Source organism: Meles meles, chromosome 5 (assembly GCF_922984935.1).
Source record: "Meles meles chromosome 5, mMelMel3.1 paternal haplotype, whole genome shotgun sequence".
NCBI classification, from domain to species: Eukaryota; Metazoa; Chordata; class Mammalia; order Carnivora; family Mustelidae; genus Meles; species Meles meles.
The window spans coordinates 146882383-146900677 of NC_060070.1; the positions used below are offsets into that span (position 1 = coordinate 146882383).

At 45.5% G+C, this 18295-nt stretch overlaps 1 protein-coding gene across 2 annotated transcripts in view; it reads left to right on the forward strand.

Moving 5' to 3' along the window:
- CDKAL1 (CDK5 regulatory subunit associated protein 1 like 1) overlaps positions 1–18295 on the forward strand; it is a 628557-nt gene that overhangs the window by 591190 nt on the left and 19072 nt on the right. For both annotated transcript variants that reach the window (XM_046006189.1, XM_046006190.1), the window contains exons 14-15: positions 5526–5609; positions 8763–8927. In XM_046006189.1, the coding sequence (XP_045862145.1) occupies positions 5526–5609; positions 8763–8927 (249 nt within the window). The remainder of the gene's footprint in view (positions 1–5525; positions 5610–8762; positions 8928–18295) is intronic.

Here is an 18295-nt window from a genome sequence, read left to right on the forward strand (position 1 = left end):
CTATTATTACTGTTGACTGTTGTTAGCATTAGTATGCCTGGTTCTTTCGTTCCAGCGTCTGCAGGGCCAGAAAGCAGAAGCGTGCATAAACAGTCAGGAAAATTACCGGATACCCTGGAGACCCAGCATCGCATGCTCTGCCTGTTGTGAATGATGAATCAAAATGGAAAGGTTATCATTTTCATTAGCTAGGAAAGAACAAGACCATACTTTTCTCCAAGTGTAATTACAGTGGTTCACCGGCAACATTACACTGCAGTAATTAGTCTAAAGGTGTATGTGAGGGCAGGCTTTTGCACAGACACTAGAAATATTATTTCAGAGTTTAAGGTCACAGCCTTGTGTTTAACATGTTCCAGGCAGCTTAGGGGAGGGGGAAAAAAAACTAATTTGACTGGAACTAAAGAAAGACATTTGACATTTCCCAGAGTCATGCATTCAGAAACCAGTCAGGTAGAAAAATTGTATTTTATTATCTACAAAAACCAAGAAAACAAAGAAAAACAATAAAAGAAAGAAAGAAAGAAACCCTCAACAACTTAGCTGCGGAAATTGCATGTCAGAATATTTTGTAGGATAAACGAATATTCCAAGTTTATTAGGAATGTGATATAAATAATTATGAGAGCTTTTGATATATGTGTTTTAATCTCCCTTTTTCCCCTAAGGCTATTGGACAGAAGAATTAATTTCTAGAAACTCTTCAGGGGAAGCAAAATAATTTCTTTACCTTCCTATAACTGTTGCAAGAAAGAAGTATTTCTCTTATACCAGTACTCAAATATGCATCTGTCCTTTGTGAATGTTTTTTGGATACTGAGCCGTTAACACTGAGATACCGAGATCTTTCCAAACCTAACCCTCCAGCAGAGATTGAACTGGAATTTTTTTTCCAAAGCCTTATCCCAGGCTCCCTCTATAAGTAAAACAGAAGTGAGGCCATGGAGGGCTAGGGAGGGACTAAGAAAGAAAAAAATAAACTTTGTGTCAAGTTTATATTTAAAGTCATCTGTAGAAGTTTAAAAGAAACCTTCTACTTCTTCTAGTGCAAGGGAGTCTTACACAAGTAACATTTCTAACCGACGTAAAGGTGAAGGCCACAAACTCTACAGTCTCTGGTTAAGGTTGTATTGTGTGCCGGCCTGAAAGCAGTTCTGTTCAGTGTCTCTCTTCAGTCCTTACTCAGTCAGGTAGGAACTTTCTGAGGACAAATGGAGAAACAGAGTATACTCGAATGAGCATTCATTCAGCAACCACATTCTGCCGGAAACCACTGCTTTGTTAACGCTAGGCTGTTTTATGTGTGTTTTCTGGCCATATGGTTAGAACTGATGTTTCTCACAACTTTCGGGCACTTGGGAAATTTTAAGCATAGATGCGACACGAATAACACGGCTAGCTGATTATGTAATGTACTGAAAATTCTGCCCCAAACTTGAATTTAAAAACATTCCTTTTTGTTTGTCACAGATGTTTCTCTACTCAAGGAAAAGTCACACACTGCAGAATCAGAGCTCTGATGGTGTCAGGTTTTCTCCAGCGAGCACTCAAGTGGGAGGCCTCAGGTAGTGGGAGGGGCTCCGGGACTTCCTCTTCTTCCTTCCGCCCGTGCCCCTGAACAAATCACCACATCTGGCCGGGCCTCAGTTTCCTCTCTTGGAAACCTGAGATCGCCAAACCCACTTCAGCTGCTGACTTCCTGGTCCATTTATGGGACTCCTGCCTTCATTTCCAGCCTTTATGGATAAATGAATAGATAACTAACCCCAAGACCCCTTGTCCCATCTTTCCAACAAGGCCTGGAAAACTGTACCAGGTGTGTTCTTTGGTGTCCAGCTCCGTGAGATCACCAGTAATGCAGGATCCCGTGAGGCCTTTTTCCTACACTTTGCCTCACTTGGGGGACACAGGCCGTGACATGGAAGAAGACTGGTTTTACAAGACCCTTTTTATCATTCATTTTTCATAAAACATCCCTTTTTTTGTTGTTTTATTTATCTAAGTACACGCCTTGCCCAGCGTAGGGCTCAAACTCACAACCCTGAGATCAAGCGTTGCTTGCTCTACCGGCTGAGACACCCCGGTGCCCTTCATGAAACACCTTTTTAAGGCTAGATTAAAATAGACTAACTGAAGTTCTGCTTGCCCTAGGAAAAATAGCTTTCTCCACGCACGCTTGAGGAATAAATGACAAAGTAAGCCTACCTTGTGTGAGCAGGACTGACCGCCACTTGCAGGAGTCCTGACTTCTTCCACAAGGTCAGACTTCTCAAAAGGAAACTCAGTTTCCCCCTGAAATTTGTAACTTCCCATCCCAAGTTCCTACACCCAAAAATGTTGAGGAAGCTAAGTGAGCATTTTAGTTAACCAACTATAAATTATACATCTGTAAAACAAATCAGAAACAAAAGGGTTATCTCTCTTAGGATTATAAAACAAGGGCTTTGTTGGGAAGATTTTGATGGGCTTCTTGGGGTTCAGGTCCCTTGACAGCTTTTTGAAGGACTTTGTGGGTATTCACGTTACTTTTAAGTGCAGCAAGAAAATAGCTGTGTGCTTGAAGCAGACATTGACTTTAGGGAAAGTGAGCCTGGATTCAGAGTACGTATTTCCTGCATTGGGAAGCTTGTGGGCGTACCCGTCCCAATCCTACCGATCTACCACAAAGGGGGACCTAGAACACTGGAACTGAGAGGTGTTTTAAATATTATAACCCACTTCCTCTCCAGCCCGACTCTCCTTTTCCCATGTGCTGCTACGTCCACTGACCTCTCCTTTTTGCGATGAGTACATGTACTCACCTCTCTTTTATCTTAAAAATAACCTACTCAGACCCTGTGTCCTCCCATCTAGTATCTGCTTCAGACATGTGCTGACTAGTTTTGAAGTAACCCTCCTTGAGACTCCTCTCTGCCGGGATCTGCGGGCACGCCACACCCCTGCTTTGACCATCCCTCCTCTCTCCAAGCATCCCCTTCCCTCCTGTCCTTGAACGTTCCAGCTGTCTTGACTCCACCTCTAGACCATTCTTTGGGTTCGTGATTCCACTAGCATCCTAATTTGTGCTACTAGTCACGATCTTTATGAAGCCCTTCGTCGTCAGCCTCTCACGTATTCTTAGGAATTTGTCCATTTTTTTAAATTTTCCCCCGAGTTCCACCTGAAACCTACCCCCTCCACCCCTGCTCCTTAATGTCATGGGTGTTTTTAAGGTTACGGGAAATAGTCAATTCTCTTAAAGGTTGTTTCTGATAGTCACTTCATTGCAACTTTGTTCTTTAAAAAATATATACATATATATTGAGGAGGGCATTTATTATTCATTTTCGTTGGTTTTTTAAAGGGATTGGAATAGACTGCAGCAGCTTTTCATCCAAGTCCTGGTTTCCTTCTGCTCATTTTTGCTTCATGTCTTTCGAGGAACTTTAAGAGCCTCACTGGTGAGACAGGATGCATGACTAAGGGGACAGAAGAGGTGACAGGAGAGATGTTTGCCACCGTAAATTACCACACGTAGCCATTTCCCTGCATCCCAAATAACAATTAAATACTCAACTATAACTAGTTCTCTGGTGGTTGATCAGAAGCCCCGCCCTCCACCGTGCACGCGTAGCAAGTCTCCCCGACTCTGGGTCTGTGTGAGCTCGAGCGGCTGTTACCTAGGTGAGCCGGGACAGCCCAGCAGTGCGGTGGAAGTCTGTCCACCTTCACTCAAACAAGATGGAAGCAGCAGCTACCGTCTCAGGGGCTCGACAATCTCATATTGTTGCTAGATCCATTTCCCGAAAACTTAATGTGACATGAAGTGTAATTGCAGATTTCCTTAAGAACCATCAACAGATACTTAGCCTAAGTCATAAGCAACTCACACTGTGAAATGTGTACAAACATGCTAAGTTTTCCTCCAGAAGAATATACTTCAGTAAAAACCAATATTCATCAGTCTTGTTAAATAAACAGCCGTTCCCATTCAATGGAGAAGTTGGGGAGACGTTCTTTGGTTGCCACTCGATTTTCAAAAGGGGTGAATGTGGCAGGGAAATTCATTAGTTTTCAGGGAGTGAAGGAAGTGCCTGGTAAGTATCCTCCTAGAGACCTTACGACCTTTGGCTAAGGGGGCTACATTTTGAACAAGATAGTAAAAAAAGATATAGTAAATTATGGTTTGTAGGTATTAGCATTGTATGATGGAGAGGAGACTTTGGTGTTTTGTTTTTAATTGTTAGGTGGTCTGTTTATTGCAGCTGTGTTTACATTTCCTAAATGGTAACTGCCCGACCGCAATGACAAGTCCCTACATATGAGAATAGGGACAGCTTTTTTTTTTTTTAAGATTTTATTTATTTATTTATTTATTTATTTATCTGACAGAGAGAGAGCACAAGTAGGCAGAGAGGCAGGCAGAGAGACAGGAGGAAGCAGGCTTCCTGCTGAGCAGTGAGCCCGATGCGGGTTTCGATCCCAGGACCCTGAGATCAGGACCCGAGCCAAAGGTAGAGGCTTTAACCCACTGAGCCACCAAGGCGCCCCTAGGGATGGCTTTTTTGAAATCTTCTTGTCCATGTGCTTTGATACAGAGAGTTGTATTTATCAAGCAGGGAAGGCAAAAATAATTCTAGGCACAAACGTTCCGTGCAGCTAGTTGCTACAGACATTTTGACAACCTTGTTAAAAAGAAGTAATTGGTGCTTTAAATGTACTTCACAGTGGACGAAACTTGGAAATGGTAGAATGTTTTCGACTGGTCACATTTCTTCAACCAATGTTTTGGTTGATTTAACTTCTTGGTTATTAAAGATGTGTGCTTAGACGGTAAATGTAGATCGATCCTGTAGAGAATTAACAGTCCCATATCTTTGCTGTCTTTTTCCTAAAAAAAATTAAATAAAAAATAAAACAAGAACATGGGGTCGTGGCTGCAACAAAGAAGAGACGGTTGCTTATGAGAGAGTAAATGTATTTAATAAGGAAATAGCCGTAGGAATTAATCGGTAATTGCAGAGTTATATGCAATGTGTGAAATGTTTAGATGCGGGGACTTAATGACTAGTTTTTGAGGCATTTTCTTTAGTGTTACATCCCTCATAACTCAAATTAATGTTTATTACTACTCTTCTCCGTTGCCAAAATATTTTCATGAATTTGGATTAGAAGCAACTTGCTCTGGCTTGTTTCACAACGTTGCTTGGAGAAACCAACTGATACTTAGAAGATTTTTGTGTGTCTTAGAGGCCTTAATTATCTTACTTATGTTGCAGGAGGAAGCTGAGTTTTGTTTCATAGTTAGGTAAGAAAGTAAGATTTCATGCTAGGCTCATTTTATATTAGTGCATAGATAATAGCGTCTTTCAGGAAATTGGAATTAGTGGTTCTCTATTAGCCGCTCAGTACCTAGCAATCCAGAATCCGCTTTAACTCCGAGAGGACACTGCTTACTGGTCCAGGACTGTCTGGGCTGGCACTTTTGTTTTGGATTCTCAGCTGTTTGCCCTTATCTTTCCTTTTCTCTCCCCTTCCCTCCACAGATTGGCGAAAGACAACAAGTGTTAGTGACCGAAGAGTCTTTTGATTCCAAGTTTTACGTTGCCCACAATCGATTCTACGAGCAGGTGAGAGACACTTCCGAGGCCTGAAGCTTTCTCCGGAGTGAGAGAGGGCTGTGAAACAAATCACCTTCAGCAGAAGGAACCGAGAGGAGGGGAGGGTTCTGGAGTCCTGTCACAGCAAGGGGATTTTAGAGCATCGGGCCGGCTAGATGAGCAGGGGCCTTATCTCTGTTAGGAGTAAAAAAAGGAGTAAGTGTGTTTTCGTCTTCAGTCGTCTTGGCCCGGACCAGCCACAGGCTTTAGGAGGCGAGGACGGATAGTCCTCGCTGCCGGAATTCCCACAGCCTGTCAGAGGAGCGGGGAAAGTTCTGTCCGGCGAACAGGAAGGATGTCTGCCACTTCGGGGAAGGGCAGGGGTTTCCGCCGGCTGCCCCGGCGCTCACTCAGGTGGTCAGTCGGTCGGTTGTTTTCTCAGTTCTGTTTAGTTGTAGGATTTTTTTTTTAAACTTCGACCTTGATAAGAATGCTGGGGGCCAAAGGGAAAGAGTCGGTTCTGTGGAGTCTGCTCATGTGGCCAGCTCTGGAGACCAGCATGAGGATCAAACCAGCGTCACTCTGAACATCATCTTCGCGGGCCGAGCCTGCCCACTGGCCAGCGGCCTTGCCCCCCCCTTGTAAACTGGCCCGGCTTGCCGCACTGCCAGCCTGCCCAGCTTCTCTGTCAACATGTGGGATTCCACTCCCCCAAGATGGGGAGCGGTTCAGAAGCGACTGAAGAACACAGAGTGCCTCCTTCAGGGGTCGTGGCCCTGGAAAAGGCGCAGGAAGAGAGGGGCTCTCCCCTACTGGATAGGAGACTCTCCGTGGCCATAGGGATTTCCATGGCCATGGGTCACTCCTGGACTCTGTTAATGGTTTTTTGGTTTTGTTTTGTTTGAGATTTTATTTATTTGAGAGAGAGAGAGCACCAGCAGGGGGAGGAGCAGAGGGAGAGGGAGGAACAGACTCTCCGCCAAGCCGGGAGCCCGATGGGAGAACTTGATCCCAGAACCCTAGGACCATGACCTGAGCCAAAAGCAGACACTTAACCGACTGAGCCACCCAGGCGTCCGTCTATTAACTTTTCTTAATACCAGATGTGTTTTCCTACTTTTTGTTCCTTTCTCATTAAATGAGAAGTGATTTTTTTTTTCCCCCTGTGGGTCGTGGCTGAAATTAGAGCGTGGGAAGCCTCTTCAGGCTAGGATAGGCGAGTCAGGGGAGGGGAGGGCCAGGGAAACCCCGTGCCCGTGTCTGAAAGCAGGGAAGCCGTGGTCGGAGAGACCTCCCATGCTGATGCTTCCCGGGAATAGCCCCAAGCTGGGCTCTGAGTCCTCAGGAAACGCGGGAGGAACTTTTCCAGGCCCAGACTAAACGTGCCCTGTTCCATACCCGGCAGAAACTGCAGCAGAGAAAGGGTTCCCAGCACTCGATGCTGGAGCCGAGTTTCTTCCCCATTTTCCATCTCATTAGTTGGCTCCAGAGAGCCGTTTTCCTATTCAGGCCAACCTGCTCGGCCCTGGGGAGGAACGCGATTGTATTTTGGTCGCCTCTTCCCTCTCTTTTCTCTGCCATCTGGGTTTCTGCCTCAGCAGGGAATTTTTTTCCCCTTCATTTTAAAGGCAATGGCATGCCTCATTAGCTGTTTCCTCCAATTTAAAGCAGCCGGGCTTTTTCCAGTTATTACAACTGGAGGGGGAAAAAAACACTGAGCCCTTCCTTCAGATCAAGGCAGCAGATCAAGGAGAGTTATTTCTCCCCAGAATAGTACCACATCTCTCCCAGGGACAGTTTACTCTAGAGATTTTCTTGTTTTATAAAAACCGATTTAAAGGGGCTTTCATATTCTGATACTAAAGCTTTTTGAGTTCATGTGCTTGCTGTGAGTAATTCAGCGCCCAGGTGACCTTTTTCCTATCCTTTGATGAGGCCGTGGACTCAGTGGTCATAAAAAGAATCAAACCCAGAAAGACCCAGATCCCGCTTTGCCTCCCGGAGAAGTCAGCCATGGAACCCTGGCTCGCCTCCAGCTCGTCTGTCTCTACAGCGAAGCGTATCAAAGATGTCAGAGGAACGGTTTTGCTAAATAAGATGAGCTCCAGAAGTGGAGATGGTATCTAGAAACGACAGTATTACTAGGTTGGAATGAGTCTGTTTGTTTTGGATCCTGACTTGAGAAGCCTGGCAAGCGGCTGAGGCCCCGACACAGAAACGTGAGGCAGACACACCGCGTGCAAACCTCCTCCGGGTCTCCGAGGATGGGAGCGTTTGCTCGAGGTAAACAAGTGCTTCTATGAGAAATCTCAAGCGGAAAGAGACCGTCTGACAGTTCCTTGTGAACTAGCCAAAGGAGCCTTCGGAGCCGCCGATCGTCGGCGGAGGTAGAAGGAACCAACGTGCCCGTCCCAGGACAGAGCGAGAGACGGGAACGGGGCTGTTAGTCAGAGGAATCCTTTAGCTCCAACACCAGCGGTTGGGCCATTAAAAAGGGCGCTTTTAAATGTTCTTCCGCTCCCTGCCCCCCAAACCACACACCCGTACTCTCTCTCTCACACACACACACTTGCTCGTGCACACACAAACATGCAGGCCTTTATCTGAAGTGTCTGTTCAAACCATGATTCTGACAGCTGGCGCGGCACGTGTGGAAAGTATAAGGCTTTCATCAGTGTTGGCTCGGTTTTCCTCGTTGCATGGGACAGCCGAGAGCCGCATAGCAAAGGCCTGTCCAAAAGCGACTGGCTGATTGCTGGGGGGCTGTCCCGGGTCTGCCTGCCACATGCCTGAGGACAGCAGGCATCCCGATGAAGGCGCATTGTCTCCAGCCCGTGGCTCCTCCCACACGCGCCTTCCTTGCCTACAGGATCTCCAGATCCTTGAGCAGCTGGAAGATGGAGCCTCCTCGGGATAGGATCTCAGGACAGGGAGAAGATGCGAGGGGGCAGCCAGGCATATCCGAATAAAGGATGGACTGCGGTGGATAGTCATACATCAGTGTTGGTTCATTGACTGTGACAAACGCGTCATACTCGCGGTAGGATATTCGTAATAGGAAAACAGGGGTCTGGGCTATCCAGGCCTCTGCTTCCTTTGCAGTCACCCTATAAATCCAAAACTGTGCTCCAAAATGGCAAGTTTATTTTGTTAAAATTAAGCCTTCTGATTTTTTCTTTAAAGGTCTTAGTGCCAAAGAACCCCACATTCATGGGGAAAATGATCGAAGTGGACATTTACGAATCAGGCAAACACTTCATGAAAGGGCAGCCAGTATCAGACGCCAAAGTATACACGCCATCCATCAGCAAACCATTAGCAAAGGGAGAAGTCTCAGGTTTAACAGAGGTGAGTAAAAGACGCTTTTCTCTCTACCTCGCTGGTAAAACAGCGGCTGGGGAAGCACAGAGATTCCAGACCGTGTTTCTGTTATCATTTCTAGTTCCCTTTTTATGTATGCATGAGGCTTTCATCCTTCCTGACAGACTGAAATCTGAATTAGAAAGATGTGGTTTTGCTGATGGCCGTTAGCCTTGCTGCCCCACCTGGAGAGGGAATGAGCCCTTCCTGCTTCTAGGCGAGCCGCAGAGGGCAAAAGGCATTATTTTCAGGGGGAAGATGGAACGCAGAAGATCATCTGATGCAGGGCATTTCTGTGTCAGGAGATCCTGAGTGGAAGGGGGTGGCAGGAAGAAGGTTTTCTTGCTTTACGAAGCTGTTGATAATACAGGAAAAGCCTGCAGTTAAACAGGCACTAAAATGTGTCGGTGTGTGCGGTGTGAGGCCTTTCTCCAGGCTGTTTGTTGAATATCTGCTTTAGTCATGTGCAGTGAAAATTAAACAATTTTTTTTCCTTTCTATAAAAAAGTAACCTGACCCCTCTTTTATACCTTGGTGCAAATCTGGCTGTTTGCCAGTCTCCCTCTTACATTTCATTGAGCTACAGTTGTAAAAGCTGATGGGGTGTGAAATGAAAATGTGTATCACATTTCTAAGCATCATTTGATGTCCTTTCTCCAACACAATTGTTAAGCACTCCACAAAAAGTGTGCAGCCATGACTTTGCGTACGGAAAAATGAGAAGCGATATTTATCTGGCCATCGAGTTCCACGATTGTCTGAATGTATGTATTATCTTTCCCCTCAAAATAAACTGTCAGGGCACGTTAATTAAGCATGGAGCGTAGCGACAAAGAGGGTCCTGTTTTCTGTGCTCTCACTCACTTTGGTGATGGACTCTGGTGTCCAAACATGAGTGACGCCTCTGGTGAGCCTGACAGGTGCACGTGAAGAACTGGCGCGCACGGCCATCGGACTGATAAATGGAGTGACGCAGGCTCGCCTTCGCCGGGGCCCTGCCAACTGTGTGTCATCCCGCTCAGCCAGGAGTGAGCTCAAGTCCTTGATAAGCATAGCCATTAACGGTTGCTGTTGCTTAAAAAAAATAAATAAATAAATAAAGCCCTTGGAGTTTGGGGTGGATGACCAGGAAGGAACACTAGACCCCAGAATTTAAATTCTCTTCTGTAAAGATTTGGCTTCTGATGTGTTAGCTGATCCTTGAGAGATTTTTTAAAGGAAGTGGGCTTTTTGTTGTTGTTGTTTGTTTGTTTTTCCACAGAGTATGTATTACAAGGTTGACTTTCAATAGCCACAGTGGAAAGGATTTCACAGCAAATGGCAGTGGTGGGCAAATGATTGTTTAATTCCTTCGGTGTAGGTCTATTGAAAAGGATAACGTTTTGAAACATTATCCTCAACAAAGAAAAGCAATACCCTTTTGTTAGTTCCTTGACTGTCATGTTACCTGCTACAAGGGCAGCGCCGTTTAAATTCTAGGGGGCAGCCTCCTCCCGGCCCCCTCCTTCCCTCCCTCCAGCCTGGAAAACACGTTGTCATCTGTTCTACCAACAGACCTTCTCTGCACAGGGCTATCCCAGATCCTGGGTGAGATGAGAAGTCACTTGTGTGTTGGCCTTCCTTGGTTTCTAGGAAGGGGCCGGGCCACACGCACGAAGCCAAAGGGTTGGGACTATCGATCTGGCTGTTTGCATCAAGGGAAAATCAGGCCAGTCTTCCCTCACCGTTTGTGACTTCTTGTACGTTAATAATGAGCGTGGACTTACGCTTCATTACTTGTCAGCTTTTAAAGATGCGCCAGGCTCAGGGCCAAAAAGCCTTCTTCAGTCAATGTGTCCTGATGTTAGAAATGTTTTTGCTGATGACACAAGCCAAAATAAATTAAGCAGGAGGAGAACAGCTTGTCCCACTTTTATAGAGTAGAGAAGTGGGTAGAGGTTGTAATCACGTCTCAGACACGTTGAGCTCTTTGAGCACCGACAAAGTTTCTGGAACTCTTGAATGACAGAACCAGCATACTTCCTCCGTGGGCGAAGCATGACCTTGGGGTCCAACAGACCTGAGTTTGCATCTGGACTTGCCAGTTTCCCCTAACCACGCAACTGCCAAGCTTCGTTTGGTCTTAATTATAACGGGAAGACTAACATCTCACTCATAGGGTCATTGAAAGGAGTCCCTTTGGTAGTGTCTGTAAGCCACCTAATACTATTCCTGGGACATAACGACCAACTGCCAAGGGGTTGTTTCCCCTTTCCCATCAATCTAGTTGCATCTAGAAAGAGCAAACCCTGAAGATGACCTGGTATTAATAATTGTTGTTGTGTTTCATTGTTTTTGCCCTCATCGTGCAGTACACGCTCTCTGGGGGTAAGCAAGGGGAGTGGATTTCTATACACGATCGTCTGTTTAGGACCAGAGGACCCATCCTATCGGAATGTGTTTCTGCATGTTGTAGGCTTTTCCTTAGTTTGTCTAGAACGGCGACCTCCCCTGTACACTTTGTAAAGACACCTGAAAAGGTCAAAGCATCTAAAGCAAAATGTTGTGTTAAGAAATTATGGTCCAAAGTAAATAATGCATTTACCCTCATTGAAAATTTTATGATTATTCTCTAAGTATTTAGCCCGATGCTCCTTGAGAGTTATTTTGTCCCCCTTTAGGTCCTGTTGGCATCTTCTGATAAAACTAGTGAGAGGTAGAACAGACCGGGGGAAGGCGCGCAAACTGGGTGGGCATCGTGGGATCCAGATTAGAGCATTCTGGCATTTGTGGTAACACACTTTGTGGCCTTTTGTATATCACTTTAGGTTCCCTGGACCTCAGTTGTCTCTGGGATTCTGTGATTGAAATACTCTGTTAGACCAAAATGGATTGAATCCCTACTCTGTGGCAGGGCGTTGAATTCTATAAATATTAATAAACATCAGGCGTTGTTATTTTCAGGTTATAAGTGAGTACCCACAACAGGATGGAAAAGGCGAGCAATAGTAAAGGTTACTGTCCTCTAAGAAATTATATGCAGGAAACAGAATATGGTAACATCTTTCATGATTATTCCCGTCTTTCCTTTCAGTTTGGCTAAAGGAATAGAGAATTAGAAAGAGAGGGCGATAGGAAAGAAGCAAAATTGGTCTGAATGTTTTTAAGGAATATGGAAGCAAACCACTACCTATAAGCTAATAGGGAACATTTCTGAGTGACTATCATTTTAAGGATAATTAATTTCAGAAAAAGGTTATATAATAATTAAATAGGGGAAGGCATCATGGAATTCAAAGGGACAGATATAAATCAAAGAAAGGGGAGATCATGAACTTTTATATGGAAGGTATCGGGGGCTTTGTTCTTAGAAGGAAGCAAGGGACACATACGCTTTCATAGATGTTCTTAGATAATAATTCTCAAGTATGGTCTCCAGATTTGCAGCATCGGCAAATCTGGGAACTTGTTAAAAAGGCAGATTCTCAGGGGGCACCTGGGTGGCTCAGTCGGTTAAACCTCTGCCTTTGGCTCAGGTCATGATCTCAGGGTCCTGGGATCGAGCCCCACATCGGGCTCTCTGCTCAGCAGGGAGCCTGCTTTCCCCCCCTCTCTCTGCCTGCCTCTCTGCCTACTTGTGATCTCTCTCTGTCAAATAAAATAAAATAAAATCTTTAAAAAAAAAAAAAAAAAAAGGCAAATTCTCAGGCTTCAAACTGGACCTGAATCGGAAACGCTGAGAGCAAGGCCCAGTAACCTGTTCTCTTAATAAGCTCTCTGGGTAATACTGGTGCCTGCTCAAGTTTGAAAACCACTCTTCTAAGAAAATGATTCTCAAGTGGGAAAGAGTGTTTGCTATTTACAAAAGCAGTTTTAATATTGTAATGTAATAAGGCCAAATTTCCACACTTCGAACTTCAGAAAGCGTGGGACAGCATCCCCCTGGATGGTGGAGACTGTCTCATCTGCTTATTAATAATTCTCCAGAAGTGAGTTGTAGACGTGATTGTGGGGACATGCAAACGTCGCCTGCCTGTGGGGAGGGGATACTTACGGGGAAGGGCCAGAGGCATGGGAACCATGAGAAAAAGCACGGTGTTGAAGAGCGGTGATACTTTTGCCACGCTCCCTCACAGAGCCCCAGTGTGTCGTAACGTATTCTGTGCGGTGTGGTGATCGTTTTACACAGTTGACGTTTCCTCAGCAAATTGCCATGCCATCCAGCCATACCACCTGAAGAAAACCCATGGGGAAGCAACGCCTACTGCCAGACTCATGACCACCTGGTAATACGAAACATTACCCAAGAGCCGCCGTCAAAGACTGGGATCGAGGAGTTGTTTTGTGACTCAGTTATGGAAAATTTGTACTGTAGTAAATTTCAAGCATAATACAAAAGTAGAGAGCATAGTCTAATCATCTCACATACCGGTCACCCACCTTTAACATGTGTAACTTCTTTCTTCCACACCGAAAATCCCAGGTCCTGGTCACCTCGCGTAAGTACTCACGGGCTGTGTCCTGTGATACTCACGTAACTGTCCACGAACAGCCTTCACCTGCAGTGTGATTCCTGAGCGCAGAGCTGAGCTGAGGTGGCGGTGGTAGGGAGGTGGTTTTACAGGTGTTTTTGTTGCTGGGCATTTGCCTTGAGGGATGTACGGGCAGAGAGTGGTTTTCAAGTGAGCCGAAATCATTCCTCTCTGTACGGCTGTACCAGCCAGGGACTACTCTGCTAGGAACATTTGTTCCACTTTATGTTCAATTTGGGGGGGAATTTAAAAAATTTAGTTTTGTTTCAAAAATCATGTAAAATATTTAGCAAAATCAAATCTACGGAAGTATGTTCTGAGAAGTTCACCTTCTGTCTTCTCCACCCTGTTTCTTCTCTTACCTATTTAAGGACTTTTGTTTGCTTTCGTTTTTGGCTTATTCTTCCAAGGGTTTGCTCTAACAATATAAACAAATACATGTACATATTTCTTGCCACCTCCGCCCTAGATAAATTGTAGACACTTTTGCTGTTCTTCACAGTGTATCTTGACAGTTACTGCCTAGCAGTATATGAAAATTCAATGGATGTTTACAATGATTTTGGTTAGGCTCTTCAGCAAAATACATGAGAGTCTGTATTGTTCTTGTCTCTAAGTTGAATACTATTACCTTGTATGAAACCCAGCGTCTTCTCGGTCAAAGAAGAGAGAGGCGGGATTACCTTAAAGTATGTAGGTAGCCAGAGAAACAGCAGACGGGTCAGAGGTTGGGAGTGGTTAGGTGATTATCCTCACCCACATGTGGTGTTTTCTGGGGTTTCGGTAGTGGCCGTCCTGAAGGGTGTGATGTCAGGCCCGGGTTTTTCAGCCCAGGTTCATACCACCTTTCCCTTTGGAGTCGCAAGAGTCTTACCGATGACTTCACGGCTTTAGTTGTCTTCTGCGTACCACTGCGGGCTTGTGCCGGATGCAGAGAGAAAATGAGAAGATGGACGGTATTAACCATCTTCTCTGTGTTCTATGGAAAGTGGTATTTGCGTTACCAGCCTGTGTTAGGAAGACAAGAGAATATGAACACTACCCCTGCTTGATCAAAGCTAACTAGTTTTACTCCTGATGCTCTTTCCTCTCTTGTGGCCCATGTTCTAACAAATCACTTGAATCCTACCATCTCTGAGATCAATACTTAAGAAGTCAGAGCCATTTTGTGCCTGAATCGGAAGAAAATTCTCTCTAATTCCAAACTTAAGTAGTGAGTTTTATTGCAAAGTTTTTCTCTTTTTGAGTTTATTCCTAGTAGGAAAGGATTGCTTTAAATAAGGAAGAGGTAGTGGCGGGAGTTGGGGAGTGGTTTGTGGAAGAAGCTCGAGATTTGGAGTCTCTCGTGTTTGGGTTCAGATTGGAATTACACGCTTCTCTGCTCCTGTACAACTTCCTTGAATCACAGTTTCTTCATTTGTAAAATGGACGTAATCGAGCCACAGAGGATTAAATTAGATAATGTGGACAGAGTGCCTGGTGTATCACAGGTGTGTTAATATTTGATGAAGGGATTCGGTAAGTGTACTTTTAAAAATCAGTGATTTTCTGGGTCTTAATTTTTTTTTTTTTAGTCTGTTTTTTTAAAAGGTACTTTGCTTCCATTGGCTTTCACTCTGCAATACTGGACATCAGTTAAGAACCCTGGTGCTAGATTCTGAGCATGCGTGTCTGAATCTTTGTTTCACCACTTACAAGGAGGACCTTGGGTAAACTCCTCTTCCTCTATCTACCTCCTCTCTCTCCTCCGTAAATATGGATAATAGTATCTGCTTCATGGGACTACGGGGAAATGGCTTAACAGTCAATAAAGGTTGGCCCCTCTTAATATTATCATTATTAATTTGTGATACATTCCACACAGTGACGCAGAGAAGGTAAAAATTGCCCAACCTTTGATCATTTCAAAAGTTGTCATCAGGATACCCAGGTGGCTCAGTCAGTTGAGCACCCGACTCTTGGTTTCGGCTCAGGTCATGATCTCAGGGTCGAGAGATCGGGGTCTATGCTCTGTGTGGAGTCTGCTTAAGACTCTCTCTCCCTTTTCCTCTGTCCCCCCACCCTGGGAGTGCTTTCTCTCTCTCTCAGATAAATCGTAACAACAACAACAAAGATAGTTGCAATCATCAGCTGTCGATTTCCTACAAAATGGCGGATGAAAACAGACGAACTTGGCGGCCCCTCCACATAATGAGAAAAACTGAAGAGCAGAAAGAGACCCCACAGCAATTTCAGAGCTTGGGTGTTCCTCCTTTCTCTTTATGTGTCTTTCTAATGGTGACTGTTCTAGAATGGAGAGCTGGACCTACCATTCCGTTTCTCAGAAGCAATGGGAAGGCTGCCCCCAGGGTTCCTGGCTGCCACCTGTTTCTCATCCGTTGAGACTTTGATCCCAGTAATGGATTCGCTTGAGCAGTTAGATGGCTCAGCACCAGCACAGCCGACTGCCCTTGGAAAGGAAGCAGGAGTTTTAAAGGGTGGCACGGTTTGCCTTCATTCCCAAAGGACCAGCAGGATATTCAGGTGGACTGAGTTTTATGTACAAACCATACTATATTTTCAGAGCTCTGACCCTTACAAAAGCACCGTAAAAGTGCTTTCCTCTCCGTCTAACATTCATTTCCAAAACCACTGAAGTGAAAGGGTCTATTAGTTCAGGGCCAGATTTGAAAGCACATGAAAACTGCATTCACGAGGTTAAGAAATGGCTTAATAATTAAGTTAAAACAGTTGAAAGTGGATCTAATTTCAAACAGATCAGCTAACCGTGTTAGAAGCAAATGAGGGTGTGTTCCTTCCTATTTTCTTTCCAGCCCTGAGATATTGGCTCGAACCCCACGTGGTTTTTCTCATTCCTATTTTTTTTTTCTTTTTAAACTTGATATAAGATTGACTTCTTCATCGCCCATATGTTAAATTGGTGTCACCCACCGTGAAAACACAGTACACTGGCTATTAAGTCCATTTCGTTCATGCCGCACCCATCAGTGTCTTCTGCCCGCCCGTTAGGACGTGGTTGGGTGTTGCTGTCTCGATACGTAGATTTTATTCCGTGCTGCTGAGCTATGTATTTTATTGGCATTACAGCTGAACTCATCGTTGTGATTATGTCAGCTCAGGATGCGCTTGGTGTGTCCGCTGTACCTTCGTGTACCTGTCTGGTCACCATCCAGAGTACCATCTGAGTGACCTGCCACTCAGCAGTCCGCTCTCAATGCCTCTTGCATCACCACTCCTGCAACCACTGACGATAATTTCCTCCTCCCGAGGCCTGGTGCTGGGGCATGGGGAGGGGAACCGCGTGAGTCACGGAAAGAATTATGTCTTCATAGCAATAATGGCTCCCAGTCAGTGAGCCTCTCCTGTGCATGTGGCATGAAGGCTTTTTACCCATGCTACCTTTTTACCTGTGTAGCCTCGGCCATGACAGCTGAACACGGGAGCACTGCTATGCTCACTCACCAAGAAGCATCGGAGGGAGAACTGGGGCAGGCACTGTTCCTCCCTCTGGACCCGTCGTCCATACCGCAGGAGGGAGCAGAAGGCACAGCGAGCTTGCAGTCAGAGGCAGGTGCAGACACCCAGAACAAGGAAGGAAAGAGACTAGGCCCCCTGACACTGATTGTTCACACATGCGTCACGTGCCTGATGCCTGGCGTCCTATGGTGGGTTTCAGCGTTTACCAGCTGTAATGTTATCGAGGCACCGGCCCACATGTTGGCGATACAAATAACAAACAGCATCCTGGCCTTTGAGGAGGTTTTAGTCTGGGTGTGGTTCTGGTAATACTCTTCTTCCCTCTGGACCCTGGTAGGCCAGGGAGGGGATCTTATGTAGGTAAAACCAGCTGCCCTGGGCAACATAATGGCTCTGGGGGGTGAAAGTTTTATGGGTGATTTTTACCAAGTCTAGAATGAATTCATTAAGAACAAAAGGTATTCTTCATCATAAAAGCACCAAATAGAAAAAACTTTCTTAGGAAAACCAAAATGGTATCTCAGCAACACCGAACATGAAAGGTCAACTAGGCCTAGTCTCTTGTCCCCACCGACTGGGAGGAGGGAGACTCCAGGAGATGAGTATCTGCTCTGATGGTTTGAACGCATGTGTCCTGAACTGTACTTCGATGCTCTCACTTTGGCTACGTTACACTTCCTCCATCAGCTAGCACCGCATGGCCGTGTCTCGGTTCGCCTGGGACAGTCTTGCTTTATATCTGTTGTCCTGATGTAACTGATCATGGTACCCCTCTCTTTACTCCCCACCACGTTCTGGTTCAGAAGATGAATCACGCAGCCATCCCGTCAATTTCTAAAGTGGACCCAGTACTTTGCTAAGCACTGCTTGGGACGCAGAAGTCTAGGACATGGTCCTTGCCCTCAGGGAGAAGAAAGTCTAGTGGGGAAGAGGAGATATGTATTTGAAACAAAATACGTAATATAGCAAGTGCTCAATAAGAAACTGGAAACTAGGAAGCCTCTTAAGGTTGGAGGTATTGGGGGATGTGTGGGTCAGGGTTCTTTGCAGACAACAGAAAAGTGTTCATCTAGTTTAAACAGAAAGGGGGGGTACAGTTCACAGAGTCGTGGGAGGGGCTGGCATGTAGATGCTGCTGGAAGGACAATACCCAGAACCACACAGAAGGTGCCAGTAAGAAGTGTTCCCTGGCCCCACCCTGTACCTCAACAGCAGAGCTCCCACGCCCGCCGCCTCCTCAAGGAGCCCGTTCCACAGTCCGTCCCTCCCGGCATGACCTCTGGGTGTGGAACCTGGCTCTGAAGCCTGTGTCCAGGGATGAAGGAGGAGAGGAGATGGTCCCCGGAGTCTGTAGTGATAAGAGTCCTC